Source organism: Gorilla gorilla, chromosome 3, assembly GCF_029281585.2.
Source record: "Gorilla gorilla gorilla isolate KB3781 chromosome 3, NHGRI_mGorGor1-v2.1_pri, whole genome shotgun sequence".
In the NCBI taxonomy this organism is placed as follows: Eukaryota; Metazoa; Chordata; class Mammalia; order Primates; family Hominidae; genus Gorilla; species Gorilla gorilla.
In genome coordinates this window covers 89831684-89853587 of record NC_073227.2, presented here as the reverse complement: position 1 = coordinate 89853587, position 21904 = coordinate 89831684, and the positions used below count along the sequence as shown (strand labels likewise).

General features: G+C 33.9%; 1 protein-coding gene across 3 annotated transcripts in view; it reads left to right on the top strand.

Moving 5' to 3' along the window:
* Nucleotides 1-368: 368 nt before the first annotated feature.
* Nucleotides 369-21904, top strand: part of UGT2A2 (UDP glucuronosyltransferase family 2 member A2) — a 60310-nt gene continuing 38774 nt past the window's right edge. Inside the window, exons 1-2 of one of the 3 annotated variants that reach the window (XM_004038758.5) lie at nt 423-1137; nt 8528-9157. In XM_004038758.5, the coding sequence (XP_004038806.4) occupies nt 423-1137; nt 8528-9157 (1345 nt within the window). Of the gene's footprint in view, nt 1138-8415; nt 9158-21904 lie in introns of those variants that run through there. The other 2 variants (XM_019025092.4, XM_063705116.1) reach the window with 2 other exon arrangements.

Sequence of the window (21904 nt, the reverse complement as noted above, 5' to 3'; positions counted from 1 at the left end):
ACATCTTTAAATTTCTGAATGAGTTTTGGTCCTATCTGAGGTTTCAATACCTAGGCGTGAATGTAGAGTTGAGATATACGGAAGCTTTATCCAATTTAATAGTAAAAATGTAACAATTATGAAACACACAAAAAAGGGTTGGAGTATCAAGTTCAAAAGGAGGATTAGACAGCAGGAATCATAACTAAAACACTAAAATTAAAACAACAGATTGAGAAGTAAGACACATTACCCATAAATCTGTAAATACCCTAAAATATGGAGCTACTATGACTAGTATCACTTTCTAGAAAGAAGGCTTTTAAGGATATTAATGGTTTGCCTCAAAACTGAGAAATACTTTTGTCTTTCCTTTTTTTCTTTAAAAGCAGAGAAAAACATTTGCTTCACATCTCATCAAATCTTCTGCATCAAGCCACATCATGTTAAACAACCTTCTGCTGTTCTCCCTTCAGATAAGTCTCATAGGAACCACTCTTGGTGGGAATGTTTTGATTTGGCCAATGGAAGGTAGTCATTGGCTAAATGTTAAGATAATTATAGATGAGCTCATTAAAAAGGAGCACAATGTGACTGTCCTAGTTGCCTCTGGTGCACTTTTCATCACACCAACCTCTAACTCATCTCTGACATTTGAAATATATAAGGTGCCCTTTGGCAAAGAAAGAATAGAAGGAGTAATTAAGGACTTCATTTTGACATGGCTGGAAAATAGACCATCTCCTTCAACCATTTGGAGATTCTATCAGGAGATGGCCAAAGTAATCAAGGACTTCCACATGGTGTCTCAGGAGATCTGTGATGGTGTTCTTAAAAACCAACAGCTGATGGAAAAACTAAAGAAAAGCAAGTTTGAAGTCCTGGTGTCCGATCCAGTATTTCCTTGTGGCGATATAGTAGCTTTAAAACTTGGAATTCCATTTATGTACTCCTTGAGGTTTTCTCCAGCCTCAACAGTGGAAAAGCACTGTGGGAAGGTACCATACCCTCCTTCCTATGTTCCTGCTGTTTTATCAGAACTCACCGACCAAATGTCTTTCACTGACAGAATAAGAAATTTCATCTCCTACCACCTACAGGACTACATGTTTGAAACTCTTTGGAAATCATGGGATTCATACTACAGTAAAGCTTTAGGTATGTAACAAATTTTGTTTTTATTACTTGAATTTGAACAAACAGACCTTTGTAGAGCCTCTTCTTTATTTCCCTATGTCTATCCTTTTCTAATTCCAAGTATTGATGTACTATATATTACTATCACTTGATAGCAGAAAAGAAGATAAAAGACATTGTACTTCAGAAGTACAGTGTGTTGTTTTCTAATTGCATGGACTTAAATATATCAATTCAGTTCTTTTATGGATAAAATATAGTGACAAATACTTCAGTTTAAAAGTTGGGCTGGATCTCATGTAGATAATTATGCTCAAAATAGAAATTGCCTAGAAACTGCAGTGATGTGTGGAGAAAGCCGGAAAATGTTAAACTTTTCACAAGCTTATTATTAATACAGACATTAATATGCATGTTTAAGAACATACATATATGTGGATAATCTCTGATCATCACTTAATAATTAAGGCTCATAAAGAAACAAAATACATTAAGGCTTTATCACCTTTAATTGTAAGGTGTGAACTACAACCATTGATCAGGGTGATTTATCCATGCTAAGCTTATTTAATTTGCTTAAGTGTGATATGGTGTTTACCTGATGAATACAATATAATCAATGGTACTAGAATAAAAGCCTATATTGATCATGTTGATATGTTTATGCACATATTTGTCTAAAAATCAAACAGGCCTTGCCCATTTTTTATGCTTTTGAATTTTATCATTTATTCTTCATTAATTATAGATTTCTTACTCTTTACTAAGCACTCTTTTAGATAGGAAGACTAAAATAAAGTCCATGGGTTCAAGGATTTCACAAACAGATAAATCAGACATTAAAAGGAATATTTATTATGTGAATTATGTAAATATGGAAATATGTACAAAATACAAAATGTAGAGGAGTTAGGTATTATGCGACAGAGTGAGTTATTCTGAAAAACTTCAGAGTTCAGATGATGCATAAGGATATTTTAAAATACTGAATGTGAGTTTTTCTGCAAGGTAAGAATGGGGAAGGAAAAGTGTGCTCAAAGTTGAAGACAAAACAGCACAGGTGCGATGGATATTTCTGTTAGTTTAGTATTTCTGAAGGTTCAAGAGTAAGGTAGGGAGACATGGAGGAAGATGCTAATGACGTCGGAACCGCAGGAATGAGTGAATTAATTCAATGAATATTTCAAAGTCTCCTGTATGTCATTCTAAAAACATTTTAATCTAATAAGCAATTGAGAGCCATCTAAAGGGAAATATTATGACCTGATTTTCATTTTATGTAAAACACTTGGACAGATGTGGCAGTAGAGTTGAGAGGTGTGAGACTAGACTAATCTATCACTCTAGGAAAGATGTGGTAAGAGCCTGCCCTACAGAAGTAGCTGATAAATGGAGCAAAATAATGCAGTATGAGACTACATAGCAACACAATTGGGAGAGCAGGCGCTTACAGGCAACATCCACATAGCAGTCTGTGGCTGGGAAAAGTAATTCAGTCTCCTTGCACCTGAACTTCATTTATCTCATCTCTGACAGGGCTACTAAAAGGACTAAATTAGTTTACATCTGAAAGGATTTTAGAATAGTGTGGCCCAATCAACCCTGATAGCGAATATGGGAGAGTAAAAATTAATACTGCATTGAATTTTGGACATGCTGTGTATGTGATACTTTTGGGAATATTTGGCGAAATCCAGTAAGCAGCTGGATATACGGGAGGAGATCTCAGAGGTAATCTCATGGGTTATTAACATTGACACATTAATTTATGTGCATTCGTTACTGATAACAAAGTAATAATGCACAGACTGCAGAGACTGTAATGTTTGCTAAGCAGAGCTTGTAAGGCCTAGAGATGTTTACTAGCTAATGAATGAACATCCTAAATGCTATTAAAAATAATTTAAAGATGACAAGGTGCACTGTGTAAAACAGTGGGTTGCGTGAATGTTGGCAAAAGAAAAAGTGAGATTTCTGTGTAGTGATACCTACTGACACATTAGCTTCTTTTCTACAGATCTCTGTTCCAAAATAACTGTAAAGTTGATATGTATCAATCAAAATAAATATGCATAGGTTAGTATGTGAATGAGGATGTGAGATACTACAGCCATGTGAATGATTATTATCAAAAGCTGGTAAACCAATCATAATTAACACTGATAGCAAAAGTCATCATCTCCTCTGGGTATGTTAAGTAATTGGCCCCAAATTCAAAAACAGATCTTTAAATCTTGGGATGTAAAAGAAGAGCTAGCTATTCTGTCATTCAGAGAATACAAGCCTTACTACAATGATTATAGATAAACCTTCAAGCGTCCTATAAAGATAAAAGTGAATGGGAAACATCTTATGGTTGAAACTAGATCTTAAAAGAAAGCAGAAAAAAAATTGAAGTTTTGTGAAGCAACAAAACTGTCAAGATGGCAAAATCTCCTTCATAACCTCAGGTATATGGTAAACTAAAAGGGACTCTGAATATGTGCAGCATCTCCATTCATGTAAGAGCGGAATGTACATAGACCGTCTCTTGGTCACAATTTGTATTTACATTTTCAATCCTACCACTTCAGTTTTGTCAACTGCTCATCATCAACCTTGGAATTCTAATTCTCATGATTACTATGCTCTTTATTTGTGAAGTTATTCACTAGTTTACTTTACCTAGGCTGGCAGTCTCAGAATCACATGTTCCATTTTATTTTGCCTGTAAGTTAATGCTGGTAATAAAAGCACACTATTCTTTCAGTCTTAAGACATGAGGCTAATCTTTCCTAACAATTTGTTCAGAGGAACATAATGAAGATTTCTAAAGATGTTCTTATCCTCTGATTTTGATATATCATGTTTCTGATCAAATTACCCTCTCCTGACTTAGAATGACTACTTAAGTTTGTCTTTATTAAAACACAATATTCTTACTGATGGCAGGAACATGAGCAGTCATATTTAAAAGACCAGGTAAGAAGTAAAGTATTGACATGACAGAGTAACTTATTTTTTGTGCAAGACTTTGTGGATGTAGAATGATAAAGGAGAATGATAAATGGAACTGACTTGTAAAAATAACTCCTTTCCAATTCGTAATTTGAATTGATCTTCTATATTTACTTAAAATTCTTTAATCGAATCATTGCAACAAATTTATATCCACTCAGGCCTCGAACAGCCTCACCTGAGTAAATAAATAGACCAAGTCCCTAAGTTTGCTTCTCTGCAGTGGAATGCAATAAGAAGGTCAGAGTGAGTCCTTAATCTCTGCTAATTGGTAGAAATTGGATATTTATAATGTAAAATTACTCATTTTATTTCAGATCATGGGCATTTAGCTCAAACTCATGGATATCATAATAATGATAGTAGTATATATTAATATCTTCCTATGTACTAGCCACTGTGATAAGTGATTTACATATATTTTCTCTCAATGCTTGAACTGTTGCAGTTCATTGCAAGAAAAAAGTTGCAACACAGAAAAGAATATTGAGACTTGGAAATATCAAACATGTTAAAATTATGAGAAAATAGTATTCAAATGAAAATCTCATATCAAAGCTTTGATGTCATATTTCCTTGTTCTAGGAATTGTTTTTCCTTCTTTTTAAATTTCAGGTGCAAATCTATTAACTGTTCAGAATATTTTAGATTAAATTTTTCTTGGACACTTTTCTTCTTTTCAATGTGTTTAGCTTTTAAAATCTGCTATTCTATTTCTTTCCTATTTTTGATTTGTCGAATGAATATAATTGGGCCATTGTATCACCAGGTAACTTACTATTCATTAAGGGGTAGGTCATCATGTGATTCTGTTGTCTGGGGAGGATTGTCTAGGGATACATTTTTGGCATTAGGAGAGCTTTCTAAGTCACCTCTAACTGAAAGGAAGTAAGGGTTCCACAGTTTTGAGTGTATACCTTCAAAAATTTTTTGAATTTTATGCATTTAAAAAAATGGAACCAGGTATTTCATTTTTACTTTTATTTAAAAAAAAACCACCAAAACTGGGGCACATTTAAGGGGAGAAAAATGTAACATTTTTATCATTAGAAATACTTATAATCCATAAGCATTACATATTGTTACCAACAGCACTTTACCGTTTAACCACTGTAAAAACAAGGTTTTTTTTGTGAATAATCTCTATATATTAGAGGTATATAATATGTAAAAATACATAACATTATATATGAATAATTAGGTGAATAATCTCTAAGATGAATGTCATCTATAATAACAGACTTTAGCAAGTCTATTAAATAAGAAATCTAGATTTTCAAAAAGAATGATCATAATATCTAGATCTTTGCATGAACTGTGGGCTCGCTGAGCATGAGTAATTAATGTAAAATAAAGTGCTAGAAATGAAACACATTCAAGTGTATATCCTTCCATGATTCTTGATTTTCAGTAGTAATTTTAAAGAAGAAAAAATGCACTGGAATCTTTTCCTGTAGAATAATACATTACTACTTAGGTCTTCCTTTTTTTCTTTTTCTCTTTCTTACTAATCATTCCTTTGCTTTCTTCTCCCCTTCCTTCCTTCTTCTTTTTCCGTTTTAATTTACATTGATCTTGATTGGTTAGAATCTTTGAAAAATCTTCTAGTATCATTCCCTTTTCTGCAATGAGCCATAAGCTGAATGACAGCCACCGGCATTACATTGGAGATATAATTGACATTGGGACATTGGAAATTCTCGGAGATAGTGATCACTCTATCTTTTTTGCTCCCACTCATGAGAGGGTATCAGAACAAAAGGAAATGGAAGTTACAATTTGTGTGGATATAATCTTGAGTTTTATATGCATACATTTCTTAAAATAAATAATTTGTAAATTTTGGTACTCTGTGCATTGTTAATAACCTATCACTTGTGGTCTGCCTAAAGACTGAGAGTGACTGCCTTATGGGGAGACTCTCAGTGTTTGAGAAATTCTGCACCAAACCCTAGATTCCCCAGTCTGTCAGTGCAGGAGGAGGGAAAGAGTAGAGAAGGGTCAAGGTAATGAGATCGGATTAATTTGATCATTTAAAAAATAAGATTCTCTCCCTAAAATATCATAGCTAGCTATTACTTATGGAGCCCAGGTGCTGTTCTGAATCATTTACCTGCATTATGTCACACCATACCCAAAACTATAGGAAATAGGTGCCATTGTTCTCATCATTTGTTAAATGAGGAGGCTAAGTAACTTGCCTAGTTACAATTCAGAAAGTGGTGAATCATTTAATATCAGACTCCACTCTGAGGTGAAAAGCAAAGTGCTAGAATATACTGTTTCTGTTTAGCAAAACAAAGAAAAACTAAAAGTACATCTAAATTTAAGCTTTTAGAGAATTAGGTAAATACAAATCAAGAAACTCAAATAAAACTGAATCACTCATACCCAAAACAGTATGAAAGCTGGTTTCCAGGCGTTTTTTGGCCTTGGGGAGACAGTGAAAAAAGAGCCAGCAGAGTTGAATCCTAGCCATCAGGTGCAATATTCAGGGAGCACTTAGGAAGAGAAGACTTTCAGGCAAGGGCATGTCTTCAGTGGAAAAGAAAATCTTTCATACCAAAATGTTGTTCTGAGGATTATCAATTCAGACTAATAGCATTATATACATTTTACTAAACAAAATGTTGTTTTAAGGATAATCAACTCAAATTAAAAGCGTTATATACATTTTATTGTTCTTCACTAAATTAGATAAATATTTTATTGCCCTGCAGATATTACGTAAAAGTGGAAGTTGACTAAAATCATCATTTTTTCCCTTACTCTGGGTAATTTAGGGATATCTATATGTATTGAGATTTTGGAGCATATTTTGATAAGCTTTTATGTGCTATTGCAGCTACATTTGTGAGTAATCCCTAATTAATTATTATATTTTCCTTACATGTAACTCAATATTTGAACAAATCTAAGTATTTTATAGATAGACTTTTGTTCATGTTTTCTATAATGTTTTGCTTTCTTTACTTTTTATTGAAAGTTTGACAGCAACAGATTTCTTTTTGAAGTTTTTTAAACCCCTTTTACTGGGCTTATTTTGAAGACCATTAAGATTATTTACACTCTTCTCTGGCTGCCTTGTTTCAAAAATCTAATTAATTTTTAAGGTACTGCCACTATATTCAAATTGAGGCTTATTCTTGAGAGGACACAAATGCAAAAATTCTAAAACCAACACTTCTCTCTCTTGTCTTTCCTGTTCTCTGTCCTCCCAGTTCTTTTGTTACTCAAGGACCTGAAATTACATAATTTAAGGGTAATTGAGCATAAATTTAAAATCTGTCACTTATTTTCTAATCTTAATTTTTGATTTTTATCCTTTTAATCACTCTATTTGTTCTTATTTCCCTTTTTAATGGTGGCCTGTAATGATTTCAAAACAGCATTGTTACATAATTGCTATTGCTCAGTTTGGGATTCACTAAGAATTGCAACAATATATCCATATCTGATCTCACTATATCCAAGTCTAGCCAGTCATTCTGTAGCTGGCCCACTGATTTCCTAATCAATCTTTAGACAAATTTATTAAACCGCTAACATTACTACACTCTTACTCTGTACCAAGAAGATTGAAAAGTAGCTTTACAGATACTATTGTTAATCCACAAAGTAATATAACAAATTAATGTCATCACCTCTCATTTTTCTTTGAGAAAACTGAGAATGGGAGGGTCTGAATAATTACCTGGTGTCAGAAATCTTATAAAAGGACAATATTTGAATCTGGGTCTATTGAACTCCAGTGTCTACCTAACTTCTCTGAATAACAAAGTCTGTGATTCTTTGGAGTTCCAGGCCATATCTTCTTGATCTGTGTCATATGGAAGAAACTGAGAAATTCCCTGTAACAAAGGCATAGGAGACAACAATCAATTGGCTTTATGGAGAAGAAAGCTATTCTATATCAAATGCATAGTATTTTACTCTATAATCCATATAATCTAAAACACCTTGAAATGTTTGAGCAAACTTCCTCTGAAAGTTGTTTATTCAATTTAGTGAAAAATATATTAAAGATGTATTTTGTAAATCATAGTTATTATCACAGAATATGTAGATGGTAGGTTTATAACCCCCTGCTTCCTTTTCTTTAAAAAGAACCAGATTTTATTTCTGTTACTGAAATAATGATGTTAGTGCATATAGGAATTTGAATTATATTATTTACCTTTTAATCTAAAGATCAATTGACCTACGACTGAGTGTAACCATCACATTAAATATTACTTTATTTAAAAATTGACCTAAATATACTTTGAAGTTTTTTTTTTATCTTGAAGGATCTACAGTAGGATGGTTTCCATAAGGGATTTTACCATGCCTAAGAAGTTTGTCCAGATGCTGGTTTTTAATTTGATTCTGACTGAAGTTGTTCTAAGTGGGAATGTGTTAATTTGGCCTACAGATGGTAGCCATTGGTTAAATATTAAGATTATTCTAGAAGAGTTGATTCAAAGAAATCACAATGTGACTGTACTGGCTTCATCAGCAACTCTATTCATCAACTCCAATCCCGATTCTCCTGTGAATTTTGAAGTGATACCTGTTTCCTACAAGAAGAGCAATATAGATTCCTTAATTGAGCATATGATAATGCTGTGGATTGACCATAGACCAACTCCTCTCACAATATGGGCTTTCTACAAAGAACTAGGAAAACTTCTAGACACTTTCTTTCAAATTAACATACAACTCTGTGATGGTGTACTAAAGAACCCAAAGTTGATGGCAAGACTTCAGAAAGGTGGTTTTGATGTGTTGGTAGCAGACCCAGTAACAATCTGTGGTGATCTCGTTGCTCTGAAATTAGGAATTCCATTTATGTACACATTGAGGTTCTCTCCAGCATCAACAGTGGAGAGACACTGTGGGAAAATCCCGGCACCAGTCTCCTATGTACCGGCAGCCTTGTCAGAGCTCACTGACCAGATGACCTTTGGTGAAAGGATTAAAAATACCATATCTTATTCTCTGCAAGACTATATATTTCAGTCCTACTGGGGAGAATGGAATTCATACTATAGCAAAATTTTAGGTAAGTCTAAAATTTTCTCTTTTTAGTGACTCCACATCCCTTATTTATTCTTATTGTCATATGGCAAAAGATTTCCATTCCACTGCATATGCTGAGCTGAAGATAATGGACTTCTTATATCTCTGTACAAACAATTCCCTGATTATTCTCTTTGAATAAATCCGTAACAATGAAATGGTGGTATTAATATGTATGCTATTGTCTCTTAATGCAAACAACTTTGTGTCCATTTAGGTAATAGCTTTTCAATTTATAAATAAATTTCAAAATATAAATGAAAGTGCCCATGTTAGGATACATTATAACACTACTGAAAAATACCCTGGCAAATATTTTCCAGGTGATACATGATTTACCGTGCCTCCTTTGTCCTTCATTATTTTCTTTGTCTGCAGAAAGCTTTGAAAAGCATAGAATCAGGCAATAGAAAACTGGAGTTTACACTCTACCCTGGTTCTCACTGTCTCTCTATCTTTACACGTCTCTGGGTAGTTGGACACCATCTCTCAAATTAATTTCTCTCTATCCTGTGGCCAGCCTCATGTTTCCTTGCATGAAACATTCCTTATGAGAATCAAACACAATAATGTTAACCATCAAGGCCAGTCCTGATTGGTTGTTTATATTACTTATTTTTCCTGGCTTTTATGAGCCTCCCTTTATATTTTTATTTCCTTCTCTCTTGATGATTTTGTCTCCAGATCTCTTAGTACTCGGGACACTAATCAATAGCAGGAATTAACAGATGATGCTACCACTGGTACTTTCTCACAGAGGTAGTGTGAAAGACTTTTTTACATACCTTTTGACTTTCTTTCCTTTCTCCCTCACTCCCCTTGGTCCTTCCTTTTTTCCTTCCTTTTTTCCTTCCTTCCTTCCTTCCTTCCTTCCTTCCTTCCGTCCTGCCTGCCTGCCTGCCTTCTTGCCTTCCTTCCTTTTTTACTTTTCTTCCTTCATTCTCTCATGTTTACTTAGTGTAAAAAAAAGTATTTGTTGAACGCCAACCTTGTTCCTACAACTTGTCTAAGTGGTAGGAATACAACAATAAGCAAAACAGATCAAATTCTCTATCTCATGGAACTTACATTCTAATGAGAGGAGACAACCAATAAATAAAATAAATATATAAAATATATGGATGTTAGCTTGTGATATATGCTATGTAATAAAGTAAGAAGAGCAGATAGTTCTTAGAGTGAGTTTGCATATTTAAATAGAGCAGGCAGAGAAAGTATCAAATGAAAGAATGACATCAGGCCAAAGACCTGAGGGAAGTGAAAGTCAGAATCCATAAGATCCCTGGAGGAAAAGCCTTTTAGGAGTAGGTAAGAACAAGTACAAAGACCTGTGGCAAGCCATACACACAAGAATACTTATAAACTAACTTGATCTTACTCTTATCTTTCACAAGTGGTATTTGAATATATCTTTATTCTTCTCTTGATATTGCAAAACTCTTGCAATAATTTTTTTATCAAAAACTTTTCAACTTTTTCTTAGAATTTGTCTAGAGGAAAGATATTAAGTATACCACATATAAAACATATGCAAGGTAAATAAAATTTGAGTTTATTTTTGAAGATGTGATAACTAAAATTTTACAAGTATAATTCTGTGTTTTTAAAATTCCTTTAAGGCATAATTTAACTGTAGTTTTTTTTTTTCTGGCTTTCAAATTTTATATGCCTTCAAACCACATTTTTCTTTTAATTTGGGTATGATTCACATGAGTATGTCTCAAGACATTTGAAATGTGTTCTATAATAATTGTAACTACCCAACTATGTATTGGATAGTGATTATTGTAGCTACTGAATGAGTTAACAATCTGTACACCTTACATAAGAGACATACAAAAAGTAACAAGGTGAAGGGTCCTGAAAAATGCATGTGGCTTCAGGTTCCACTTGCTAACTGGGATCTCAGACAAGTAACTGAAACTTTTGAGTCACAGTGCCTTCTCTTCTTTAAAATAGGGTTAAAAATTTCACTATATTTGTTAGGAGGATCATATGACATCATATGTGGCTATTCCATGTCAATTATAAAGAATTATACTTATATTAAATGTTATTTACACCAAACTACTTAGGAAATCTGCAATGATAAAACCCTAGTTATATTACCATAGGGCTCTGTAAATGGAAAGTAGCCAAAAAAGTCTACAAAAAATAAATGGTTTCTGGTATGTACTAAATAAACCTTCCTTCTCAAAGGAAGCCATAACAAATTAGATAAGTGTGAAAAAGGCTTTGTAAAACAGCAAGTTCCCAACTTCTCACCTTTACAAAATAATAATCTAGGTTCAGAAATTCTATCATTTAAGAAATTAAATATCCTATTTACTTAAATCCTTTATGCTTCTCATGTTACTGAACATAATTTAAACAACAAATAACTGCCTTGAATATTTTATTTCAAATTAAGGTATACCGTGAAGAACTGGTAAAACCCCATTTTGTATTTTGTTTGCCATCACATTCTCAAAGGATTAAGAACACCTGCTAACTGTAAACTGATATTGAAAGAGGGCAGATACACAATTTTACATAATTATATTTGACCACAGGAGAGCTAACAACATGTCAAATTTTTGTGGAGTTTCCATTACAATAGTTGTTCTTCAGTTCTGTGTAGGAAAAACAGACTAGAGAAATGATATGTTAAATTGTGACAAAGAAGAACTCCAAATGTCTTGAAGGACATCAGAATAAGTACAAGGACATATTTGATTGCACCAGTTAAAAAACTTGTTTTCTATATCAGTGAGGAAGTCTTAAATCTTCCAGATGAAATGAGTAAAACAATTAACATTTTAAAAATACCTTTAATAGCTAAGGGAACAGGGATATCAGGAATTATGAAAATCACTGCTACTCATATCCAGAAGCGAATCTATTAATAAATTTTGGGCAGGCCAAGTGTTCTGCATGGCACCATCAAATTTAACTGAATCTTATTTCTCTCCGTTTTTTTTTTTTTTTTTTTTTTGAGATGGACTCTTACTCTGTTGCCCAGGCTGGAGTGCAGTGGCAGATCTTGGCTCACTGCAATCTCTGCTTCCCGGGTTCAAGCGATTCTCCTGTCTCAGCCTCCATTGTAGTTGGGATTACAGGCAGCCAGCAGGCCAGGCTGATTTTTGCATTTTTAGTGGAGACGAGGTTTCACCATGTTGGCCAGGCTGGTCTCAAGTTCCTGACCTCAAGTTATCCACCCGCCTTGGCCTCACAAATTGCTGGGATTACAGGCTTGAGCCACCTCACCCAGCCTCTGAACCTTATTCCTTCCTCAACTTCTAAGAGATCTGCTGTACAGCAAATAGATAGTTCTCACTGTAGAATTTGAGACTAGCCTTTGCTGCAGCAATAGAAAGGTTAAGCCCTTGAACACTGTAGTGAAAATGGTTAGACAGGTAAGGCCACTGGAAACTGGAAGGCTCCATTTTGCATGTGTCTTTTGGGTTTCCAGTCTGTCTCTATCCATCGCAGCGCACTGTAGATCGGGAGAGCAGAAAGCCTAGTAATAAGCTATGTGACACTTGGCTGGTATAATTTACTTTTAACTGTCAGTACCATGTTGGGCCCTCTTTCCCTGCTGATATATTTTATTTATTCATTTTTATTTTTTGACATTTAATATTTAATTTAAATCTGAACTTTAATCCTTACTCCTCTTCTTAAATTTATTTTTATATTTATTTTTAAACTTTCTTGTGGGTACATAGTAGTATATATTTAGGGGGCAGATGGGATGTTTTGATACAGACATGCAATGTAAAATAAGCACATCCTGGAGTATGGGGTATCCATCCCCTCAAGCATTTCCTGCTGATAAATTTTAGATGGATTCTTAGAACTAATGTTACCTTATCCCAGCCCATGAAGAAAACAAATCTCTTAACAGTTAATGAGACACTCCAGCACAATATAAGATAAAAATGAGGGTAATGGGCATTTTGTCTCATTCTAGATGTCAGTGGAAAATCATTCATTGTTTACCATTAAATGTGATGTTTGCTGTAGGCTAATTTTAGATATCTCTTATTAGATTGAGGAATCTCCCTTTTTCTTTTTAATTCAAATAAATTTTCATGATAAAAGGATGATGAATTTTATCAAATGTTTTTCTGCGTCTATTCAAATTATTATATTATTCTTCTCTTAGTTCTGCCAATATGGTAAAATATATAAAGTGATTATCAGTTGTTAAATCAACTTTTTATTTTTGGAATAAACCCCAATTAACTTAAGAAAAAAACAGCCTCTTAACCTTCCCCCTCTATCCAACTTGTCTGCAACTAAACTAGATTAATCACAATAATGTATTATTTGTATTTCATCTATAGTTTCTTTTCTGGGCCCAGTGTTGTATTTATTGCTTCTCTCCGTTTCCTATCCCCACTCTAATTCTCATACCCTGCTTCCCACCCTTCCCTGGAAAACTTGGAGCTTTCTATTAATCTTTCGTCACGTAAGCCTTCCAATTCCTTCTTATATGTAGCTTTCCTGTGATCAGTGTTGTGGGTTTTTGTTGTTTTGTTGTTGTTGTTTTGTTTGATTTTTGAGATGGAGTCTCGCTCTGTCGCTCAGGCTGGAGGGCAGTGGCGCCATCTCGGCTTACTGCAAGCTCCGCCTCCCGGGTTCACGCCATCCTCCCGCCTCAGCCTCCGGAGTAGCTGGGACTACAGGCGCAGGTCACCAAGCCCAGCTAATTTTTTGTATTTTTAGTAGAGACGGGGTTTCACCATGTTAGCCAGGATGGTCTCGATCTCCTGAGCTCCTGATCCGCCCGCCTCGGCCTCCCAAAGTGCTGAGATTACAGGCGTGAGCCACCGCGCAAGGGTGGGTTTTTAAAATTTTGTGTAATCTTTCTGCAAAACATAAATCCTAAACTTTATAGCTCATTGAAGTTTCACGAAGTAACCCCACCCTTGCAACCAGCACTCAAATTAATAAACAAAACATGAATGCAATCTATAACTCCTCTTTCATCCGCTTATCAGTCCCCACAACTCCTATTTAAGGGTAAACACTTTCTCGGCTTCTGATAGCATAGATCGATTTTCCTTGACTTTAAACGTTGTATAGTTGAATCACACATTATGTATTCCTTTGTATCTTGCTTATTTTGATTAATATTATGTTTTTGAAATTCGTACAAGTAGTTGCATGTAGATATGCTGTGCTCATTCTTATAGCTATATGGAGTCTATTGAATTAATGTATCACATTTTATTTATCCATTCTACTGCTGATGGAAATTTAGGCTATTTTGGTTTTGCCACCTTATGATGAACACTGCTTTGAACATTCTTGCACCTAATATTGGTGAATACATGTATGCCATACTGTTGGATATATTCGTGAGAGTGGAATTGACAGGTCATAGATATCATTAAAATTTAGTTTCCCAAAAGGTTGTACAAACTAGTAAACCTACTAGCCATATACTAGGGTTCCAGCTCTTCTCCATTGTCATCAACACTTGGTATTGTTCTTTCTGGTATTTGTTTTCGTTGTAACCATTCTGTTGATCTCTATTGTTTTTATTAAGGTATAATTTTTATGTGATAAAAAGTACATAAAGTGTACAGTGTGATTTGTTTCATCAAATGTGTATGTGTGTAACTAACACATCAGTCATTCTCTGGGATTCGTTTCTAACAAGGCCACTACCCAGACCTTTTCAGACACTTAGGCTGAATAACTCCTACCTCTTACTTCTCATTCTTCATTCTTACTCACTTTTAGCTTTCTTTGGTGGACTTTTTACTACATCCTCTTATCATTTCAACTTTAACATCATGATTAAATTGTCACCCACGTCCGGTTTGTAAGCCATCAGGAATCTCTAGTGCATAATGTATTCCCTGATTAAAAATAAAAGTTGTCTTAAATGTAGTTACTTTTTTTTTTTTTTTTTTTGACGAAGTCTTGCACTGTCGCTCAGGCTGGAGTGCAATGGCGCAATCTCGGCTCACTGCAACCCCCGCCTCCTGGGTTCAAACGATTTTCCTGCCTCTGCCTCCAGAGTGGCTGGGATTACAGGAGCCCACCACCATGTCTGGCTAATTTTTGTATTTTTAATAGAGACGGGGTTTCACTATGTTGGCCAGGCAGGTCTCAAACTCCTGACTTCGTGATCTGCCCGCCTCTGCCTCCCAAAGTGCTGGGATTACAGGCCTGAGTCATTGTGCCCGGCCAGTTACTTCTTTATGAAAATATATTCACTAAGGATGATTTCCATATTTACTATTGTCGTGCATAAGAAGTTTGCCACCTGCCTGTTTTTAGTTGGTCATAAATAGAAATTATCCTCAGTGAGATTATGCTCTTTTGGCCTGAATGATGAAGCCATTGGATGTTTCAAAGAAATCATAACGTGGGTGTACTGGCATCATCAGCAACTCAACTTCAATTCTGAAAGGTGCTGTGTGTAAACTAAAAAAGAATTTCCCTACTTGTGGAAAAAAAATTTACCTTATCTTTAATGCAGACCCCTTATTAACCCCAAAACCTAGTCCTTTTGAGCTTTGTAACATTACATGTTATGCCTTCCCTCTTCCTTCATGGTAGCAAATCAAATTATTTTGTAATTTCTTCTATATTTATATCAAAACACCTTGAACCTTTTAAAAATTGCTGTGAATGTAATTATCTTTGGATTCATAGACCATTTTGTTATTGAAAATAAACACATAGGAATAGATCTTTCATTTTCATGAATCTCTTTCAAAAATAAAGATACATCACATAAGTGAACAATTTTAGGAATAAAGAAAAACTAATAACATAATGTGGTATTTATTGGATTTATACAAATTGTGGTGCTTATATTGTCATTTTAATGATATTATTTTGGAATCCATGTTTCTAGATATTTTCTGTCTTTTCTTGACAAAAGTGCCAACTAAAAGTAGTGTGAAGTGGTAGCCTTGTGTTAGAATAGAAATTGAATTCAACCCATCTTTGTTTTTAGCTCAATTGTGATTTCATTAAAGTTGGTATCCCAGCATCAGTGGAGCCTAGTAATATGTCCGTAGTCTTCAAATTCCCAAAATATCCTGATGTAGTGGCTACAGTTGTTCTCTTTTTCAGGTTATCAGCTGGGATAATTAGTGGACACACCCAGAAATGCCCATGTACACACTCCTCTCCTTGCTTGGCAGGTTTAGATACACAAATATCTGACTATATTGAAGTTATGGCTTCTCATCTCAAATAGTATTCTTCATTCTGTTATATTTTTGTATATTCTGTTATATACCTCGGAAAGATAACTAAACTATTTCTCATTATTGGTGGTTAGGCAGTAAATCTGTTGACAGCCTACTTTCTTGTGCTATAATCTTCAGTTTAGTTTTAAAATTTATGATGATGTAACTCTCCACTGAAGCATTTTTCTAAACATTTGGATTATTATTACTAATTTTCACAACATATTTACAAAATATTATCATTTTAATTTTATGATAAAATAAAAACAGATAAAAATTAAGTAACTCTCTCTTTGACAAACATCATTTTGAAAATATGGGAAGATAGATCTATTTACCACCAAAGCCCACTTAACTAATTTCACTAAAATAGTATAGGTATCTTTGTGATTCTAGGATTCACTCAAGCCCTAGCTCTCTGCTTTTCCAAAGAAAAGACGTTAATAGGAAGTCAAAAATAAAGCATTTGATATTGAGATAGATATCACTGATTCTCTTTTCCAAACGAGCAAGTAGTGTTATAGTTTAAGAAAGAGAACAATAGAAAGGTTATGTCGGTGATTCCATATCTAGAGAGCTGGGACATCCTATCACAGAGATCACATTCAAGTTATTAATAACATTTAAGTAGTATTGTTAACTCTGCCACTTGGTCGTGTATTCTTTAGCACACACCACAGTGTAATTCTTACATGTATGTATATATATAATATATGTATAATTGATGTATAGTATATTTGTGTGTTGTGTGTATGTGGGTGTACTGGAGACTTGGTAAATCAGGAATTCCTCCAGCGGTAGAATTGCATTCACAGTTTCATCTTTAGGGTCTGTATACCAGTTCGCTAACATAATAAAACATATATAATTTTCATACATCCTTGGCATCTTGGCTATAATAAATGGTTTTTATTTTGTGACCAGTTTGTTGAAAATATATGTCTCATTTTAACTTGCATTCCTCTGGGGTTTTCTTAGAGGCCTATTTTATAATTCCCTGTTTATAACCCTTTTCTACTTGGAGGAGTATTGATATTCACAGTGATTTGTAGTAGCTTAGAGTACAATCTGTAAATATCATTGAATCTGCAAAATTCAAATGAAGGTGGTTAAAAGGACAGGGAATAGTGATGGCTGATAAAAACTATGGCTTGTGGTGCTGGGGAAATGACAAAGGTAGCTTTAACATAGTCAGGATAAGGATAAGAGTGTAACCAGGAAAAGGTGGGAATGGGGAGTTATAAAGATTAAAGACACTGCATGGCACATCTGGGAAGAAGGAAATGGCTTAAAGACCCTGTTGCATATGGCCTCACTCCAACTATGTCAAAAATTGCAGGAGAAAAAAATAAATCGTAGCCAACTGCAGATGGAGCTATTACTATTGGTATATCCTCATTAAAACAAAGAGAAAGACAAATGTCTACAAGAATAGAAACCTAGAGCTCTGATCCATACGGCTGTATTTTAGTTACATATTTTAATATAATCTTTTAATATAATCTTAATTACACTATAATAGTGTAATTTAAAGTCACATTTAAATATGAGAAATAAATTCCAGTAAGTTATTTTTCATGTGGTATTTTGGAATTTTAACTATACTTGTACATTCAAGATTAAGGAAAAAATATTTTACAAAGAAATTTCTATTGCAATGATAATATACATTTTGTTTTACGAAAATATTCATAATTTGTTACTGATTATTCTTATGGATCTACTCTGAGACTCGATGATTCACTAGAAAGACTCACAGGACTCAGAAACTGCTAGACTCATAGTTATGGTTTATTATAACAAAATAATACAGATTAAAATAAGGAGAGAGAAAAGACCCATGAAGGGTAGCCCAGAAAAGATCAGTTGCAAGCTTGCAGGGGTCCTCTTCCAGTAGAGTTGTACAGGATTTATTTAATATTCCTAGCAATGATATGAGGTGACGGGATGCAGTTTTATCAACTAACTCACCTGAAACATGATGCCTTGGGTTATTGCTAAGCCTCAATCACATAGATGTCTAGAACGTGTTTGACTAACCTCAGCTACCCAGACTCCAGACCCTCAGAGCAAAAACTGGTGATCATGGTAAATCACATTGATAACATACCCTCAGAGCATCAAAGCAAAAACATCATAAACCCTCAGAGCAAAAACTGGTGATCATGGTAAATCACATTGATAACATAAACTATCTGGTCAAACTAATGTGGACCAAGACCTCAGATATACAAAAACACTCTTATTAGGCACTGTATTCCAAAAGATTGGAACTCAGCTCTTAGGAGCCAGGTATGAGCCCCTCTTGAATATAAGAACATGAGCCTTTTTTGGGAATGTACAAGTTGAGAAATCCAGACCTGCAAAGTAAACACTTTGCAGTACACTTCCTGAATGAACGCTATTCATAGTCTTAGGAAGCTACTTTTATTGACTGTATTACCTGGCTCCGTTTCTACTTGGAGGAGTATTAATATTCCCATCATTTGTAGTAGCTCAGAGTAGAATGTGTGAATATCATTGAATCTGCAAAATTCAAGTGAAGGTGGTTAAAAGGAGAGGGAATAGCAATGTTTGAAAAAAGCTATGGCTTGTGGTACTAGGGAAATGACAAAGGTAGCTTTAACATAGTCAGGAGAAGAGTGTAACCATGTATCACCTGGTATCACCTGGCTCCCTTTCTCTTTGGTATCAATTTGGGTTCAACAATGAATCCCCTCTGAGACTCATAGCTGAGGGAAATTGAAATATTATCTCTCTCAGTGTAGACTATAACTTAATAGTGGCTGTAGTTTCCTTTGAATTTCAATATAGACCATAATAACATGTAAAAGTTATGGCAGTCTTTTTTATTCAGTTTTTAGGCATATCACATGTATTTTACTTTGTAAGCTGAAACTTTACATTTAGTATTAAGTAGAAGTAGGCATTCTAGATCATTCATATATTTGCTTTTAAAGAAAATGCTTTTATTTTTTTCTCCCATTTAAACTTATGTTAAATATATAACCATTGTATTAATTCAAAAAAGTTCTGTTTTCTAAGTTTTAAGAATTTTTTTCATCAAATTTGAAGAGTTATGGCTTCAGATAAGGCTCCAATTTCCTTCTTTTGCTTGTGGATATTTAGTGTTTCTGACATCATTTATTGAAGAGACTACTCTTTGTTCATCGTATATTCTTCACATCTTGTTGAAAGACTAGCTGACCATATATGGGTGGGTTTCTTTCTAGGCTCTCCATTTTGTTCCCTTGGTCTATATGTGTGTTTTAATACTGTTTGGATTCTTGTCACTTTGTAGTGTATTTTGAAACTAGGGAGTGTGATGTCTCCAGCTTTTCTCTTCTTGCACAAAGTTGCTTTGAATATTTGTGTTTTTTTTTGTGGCTCCATATAAATTTTGGTTCTGTTTTTTCTATTTCTTTAAAAACATGCCAGTGGGATTTTAATATGGATTCATTGAATCTGGATTGTTTTGGGTAACGTGGACATTTTGATGCCCTGAGACAAATTAAGTATTCAACCTAAGACCTAAAACTACAAAACCCCTGGAAGAAAACATAGGGAAATGCTTCTTGACATTGACCTTGGCAATACTTTCTTGGATATAACACCAAAAGCAAAAACAGACAAGTGGGATTATATCAACCGAAAATAGCTTCTGGCCAGCAAAAGAGACAATCAACAAACTTAAAAAGCAATCTGCGGAATGGAAGTAAATATTCGTAAGACATATATATGATAAAGGGTCAGTATGCAAAAATTAATAATATTTTAATATTTTTATCTCCATTCTCTTTTAACCTGTAATATTGTCTATGACATTTATAAATTTTCTATTTATCCCTCCTTCCATCTTGAGTTAATTTCAATGTGATATTAATATTTTACATTTTCTTGTTCATCATTAATTCCAGTTTGCTCATAATTTGGTACAGGGACACTTGCCTTTGTATTCATGAGTGTTTATGAACCTTAAATATATTTGTTCTTCAGTCCTTTTCTGAACAGTTTGAATTGGCCTTAGGAGATTTTCTTTTTTCTTTCTTCTCTTTCTTTCTTTTCTTTCTTCTTCTTTTTTTCTTTTTCTCTTTCTTTCTTTTTCTTTCTCTCTCTTTTTCTTTTTCTTTCTTTCTTTCCTTCTTTCTTTCTTTTTTCTTTTCTTTTCCTTTCTTTCTCTCTCTCTTTCTTTCTTTCTTTCTTTTCTTTTCTTTTTCCTTCCTTCCTGCATGCCTGCCTGCCTGCCTGCCTGCCTGCCTGCCTTTGGAAGAAAAAATATTTCTTATTTGGAATTTTGTTATAATCTATGCATAAAATCATATGAATCTATTATGTAGTACTGTAGTATGTGGTATGAGTCTAGTAGTACTGTTTTAATGCTGTTAAGAGACTCATTTATAAGACAAATATTTTTCCATAAGCAGTAGATTTGATTTTTTTTTACAAATCTCTGAGTAATTCCAAAACAAATTTCACATATTTATTAAGACTTATCAAATAGGTAAACATTGTGTTATTGTGGCAAAGGATTTTTACTGTTAAAAATTATTTAGAAATAGATAATAGAAAATGTTTATGTGTGTGTCAGTATGTGCAAATATATTTTCTCTCTTTGTCCATTGAAAACACATGAAACTCCAGTAACAATGAATATACCTATAATATACATCTTGAGTTTTATATGCCATTATCTAATAAAATAAAATACCATTCACTGGAGAAGTGTTTAATTTTAAGTTTGAGGCAGTGAAAACAGAAGTCGAGTCTAAACCATCTAGTAATACCAAAAAGTCAAAAGTGCTCAGAAATGATGGAGCCATTTCAGAAGAATACAGGAACTACTGTGAAGAAGTTTCCAAAATCTGGGACAATTTGAGAAGCAAAATAAATAATTAGTATGATTGAATAGAACACATAAAATAAAATTCATTAATATTTTAGTTTATACTGTATAAACAGTTCAATGAACAAGCAATCTCTTAATTCCAATTAATGAATATAAAATGAATAATGAAAAATTTTTAAATGACCAGCTTTCTTTAGTAGTAACATTGTATTTTATTTTTTATCTTCTGCTTTCATTTTAGTTTCCAAGGGTATATGTGCAAATTTGTTATCTGAGTATATTGCGTGTCACTAAGGCTTGATGTATGAATAATCCCATCACCCAGTAGTGAGCATAATACCCAATAAATATCCTCAAGTCTGTTTTGTTTTTTGGAATACTGATCTGCACACGAATGTAAGGAAAATACTGAAACAGGGCATAAAACAACTAGAAATAGTAGGTGGTCCAATAATAGTTACTTCATGTATACATACGTATATAAAAATCATACATATGTATATAGTTTTTTTTTGCCATGGTTAAAGGTCTCCAAACATCAAAATAGAGTCTTTAGATGTGTATGGCCTCTTCGGTGGAATAAAATTTACTCCGAAATAAAATGTTAGAATATGATATAATAAACTTAAAAGCAAGCTTCTGGTGGATGAAATTACAAATATCTCTCTACCAGATCAAAGTGTCC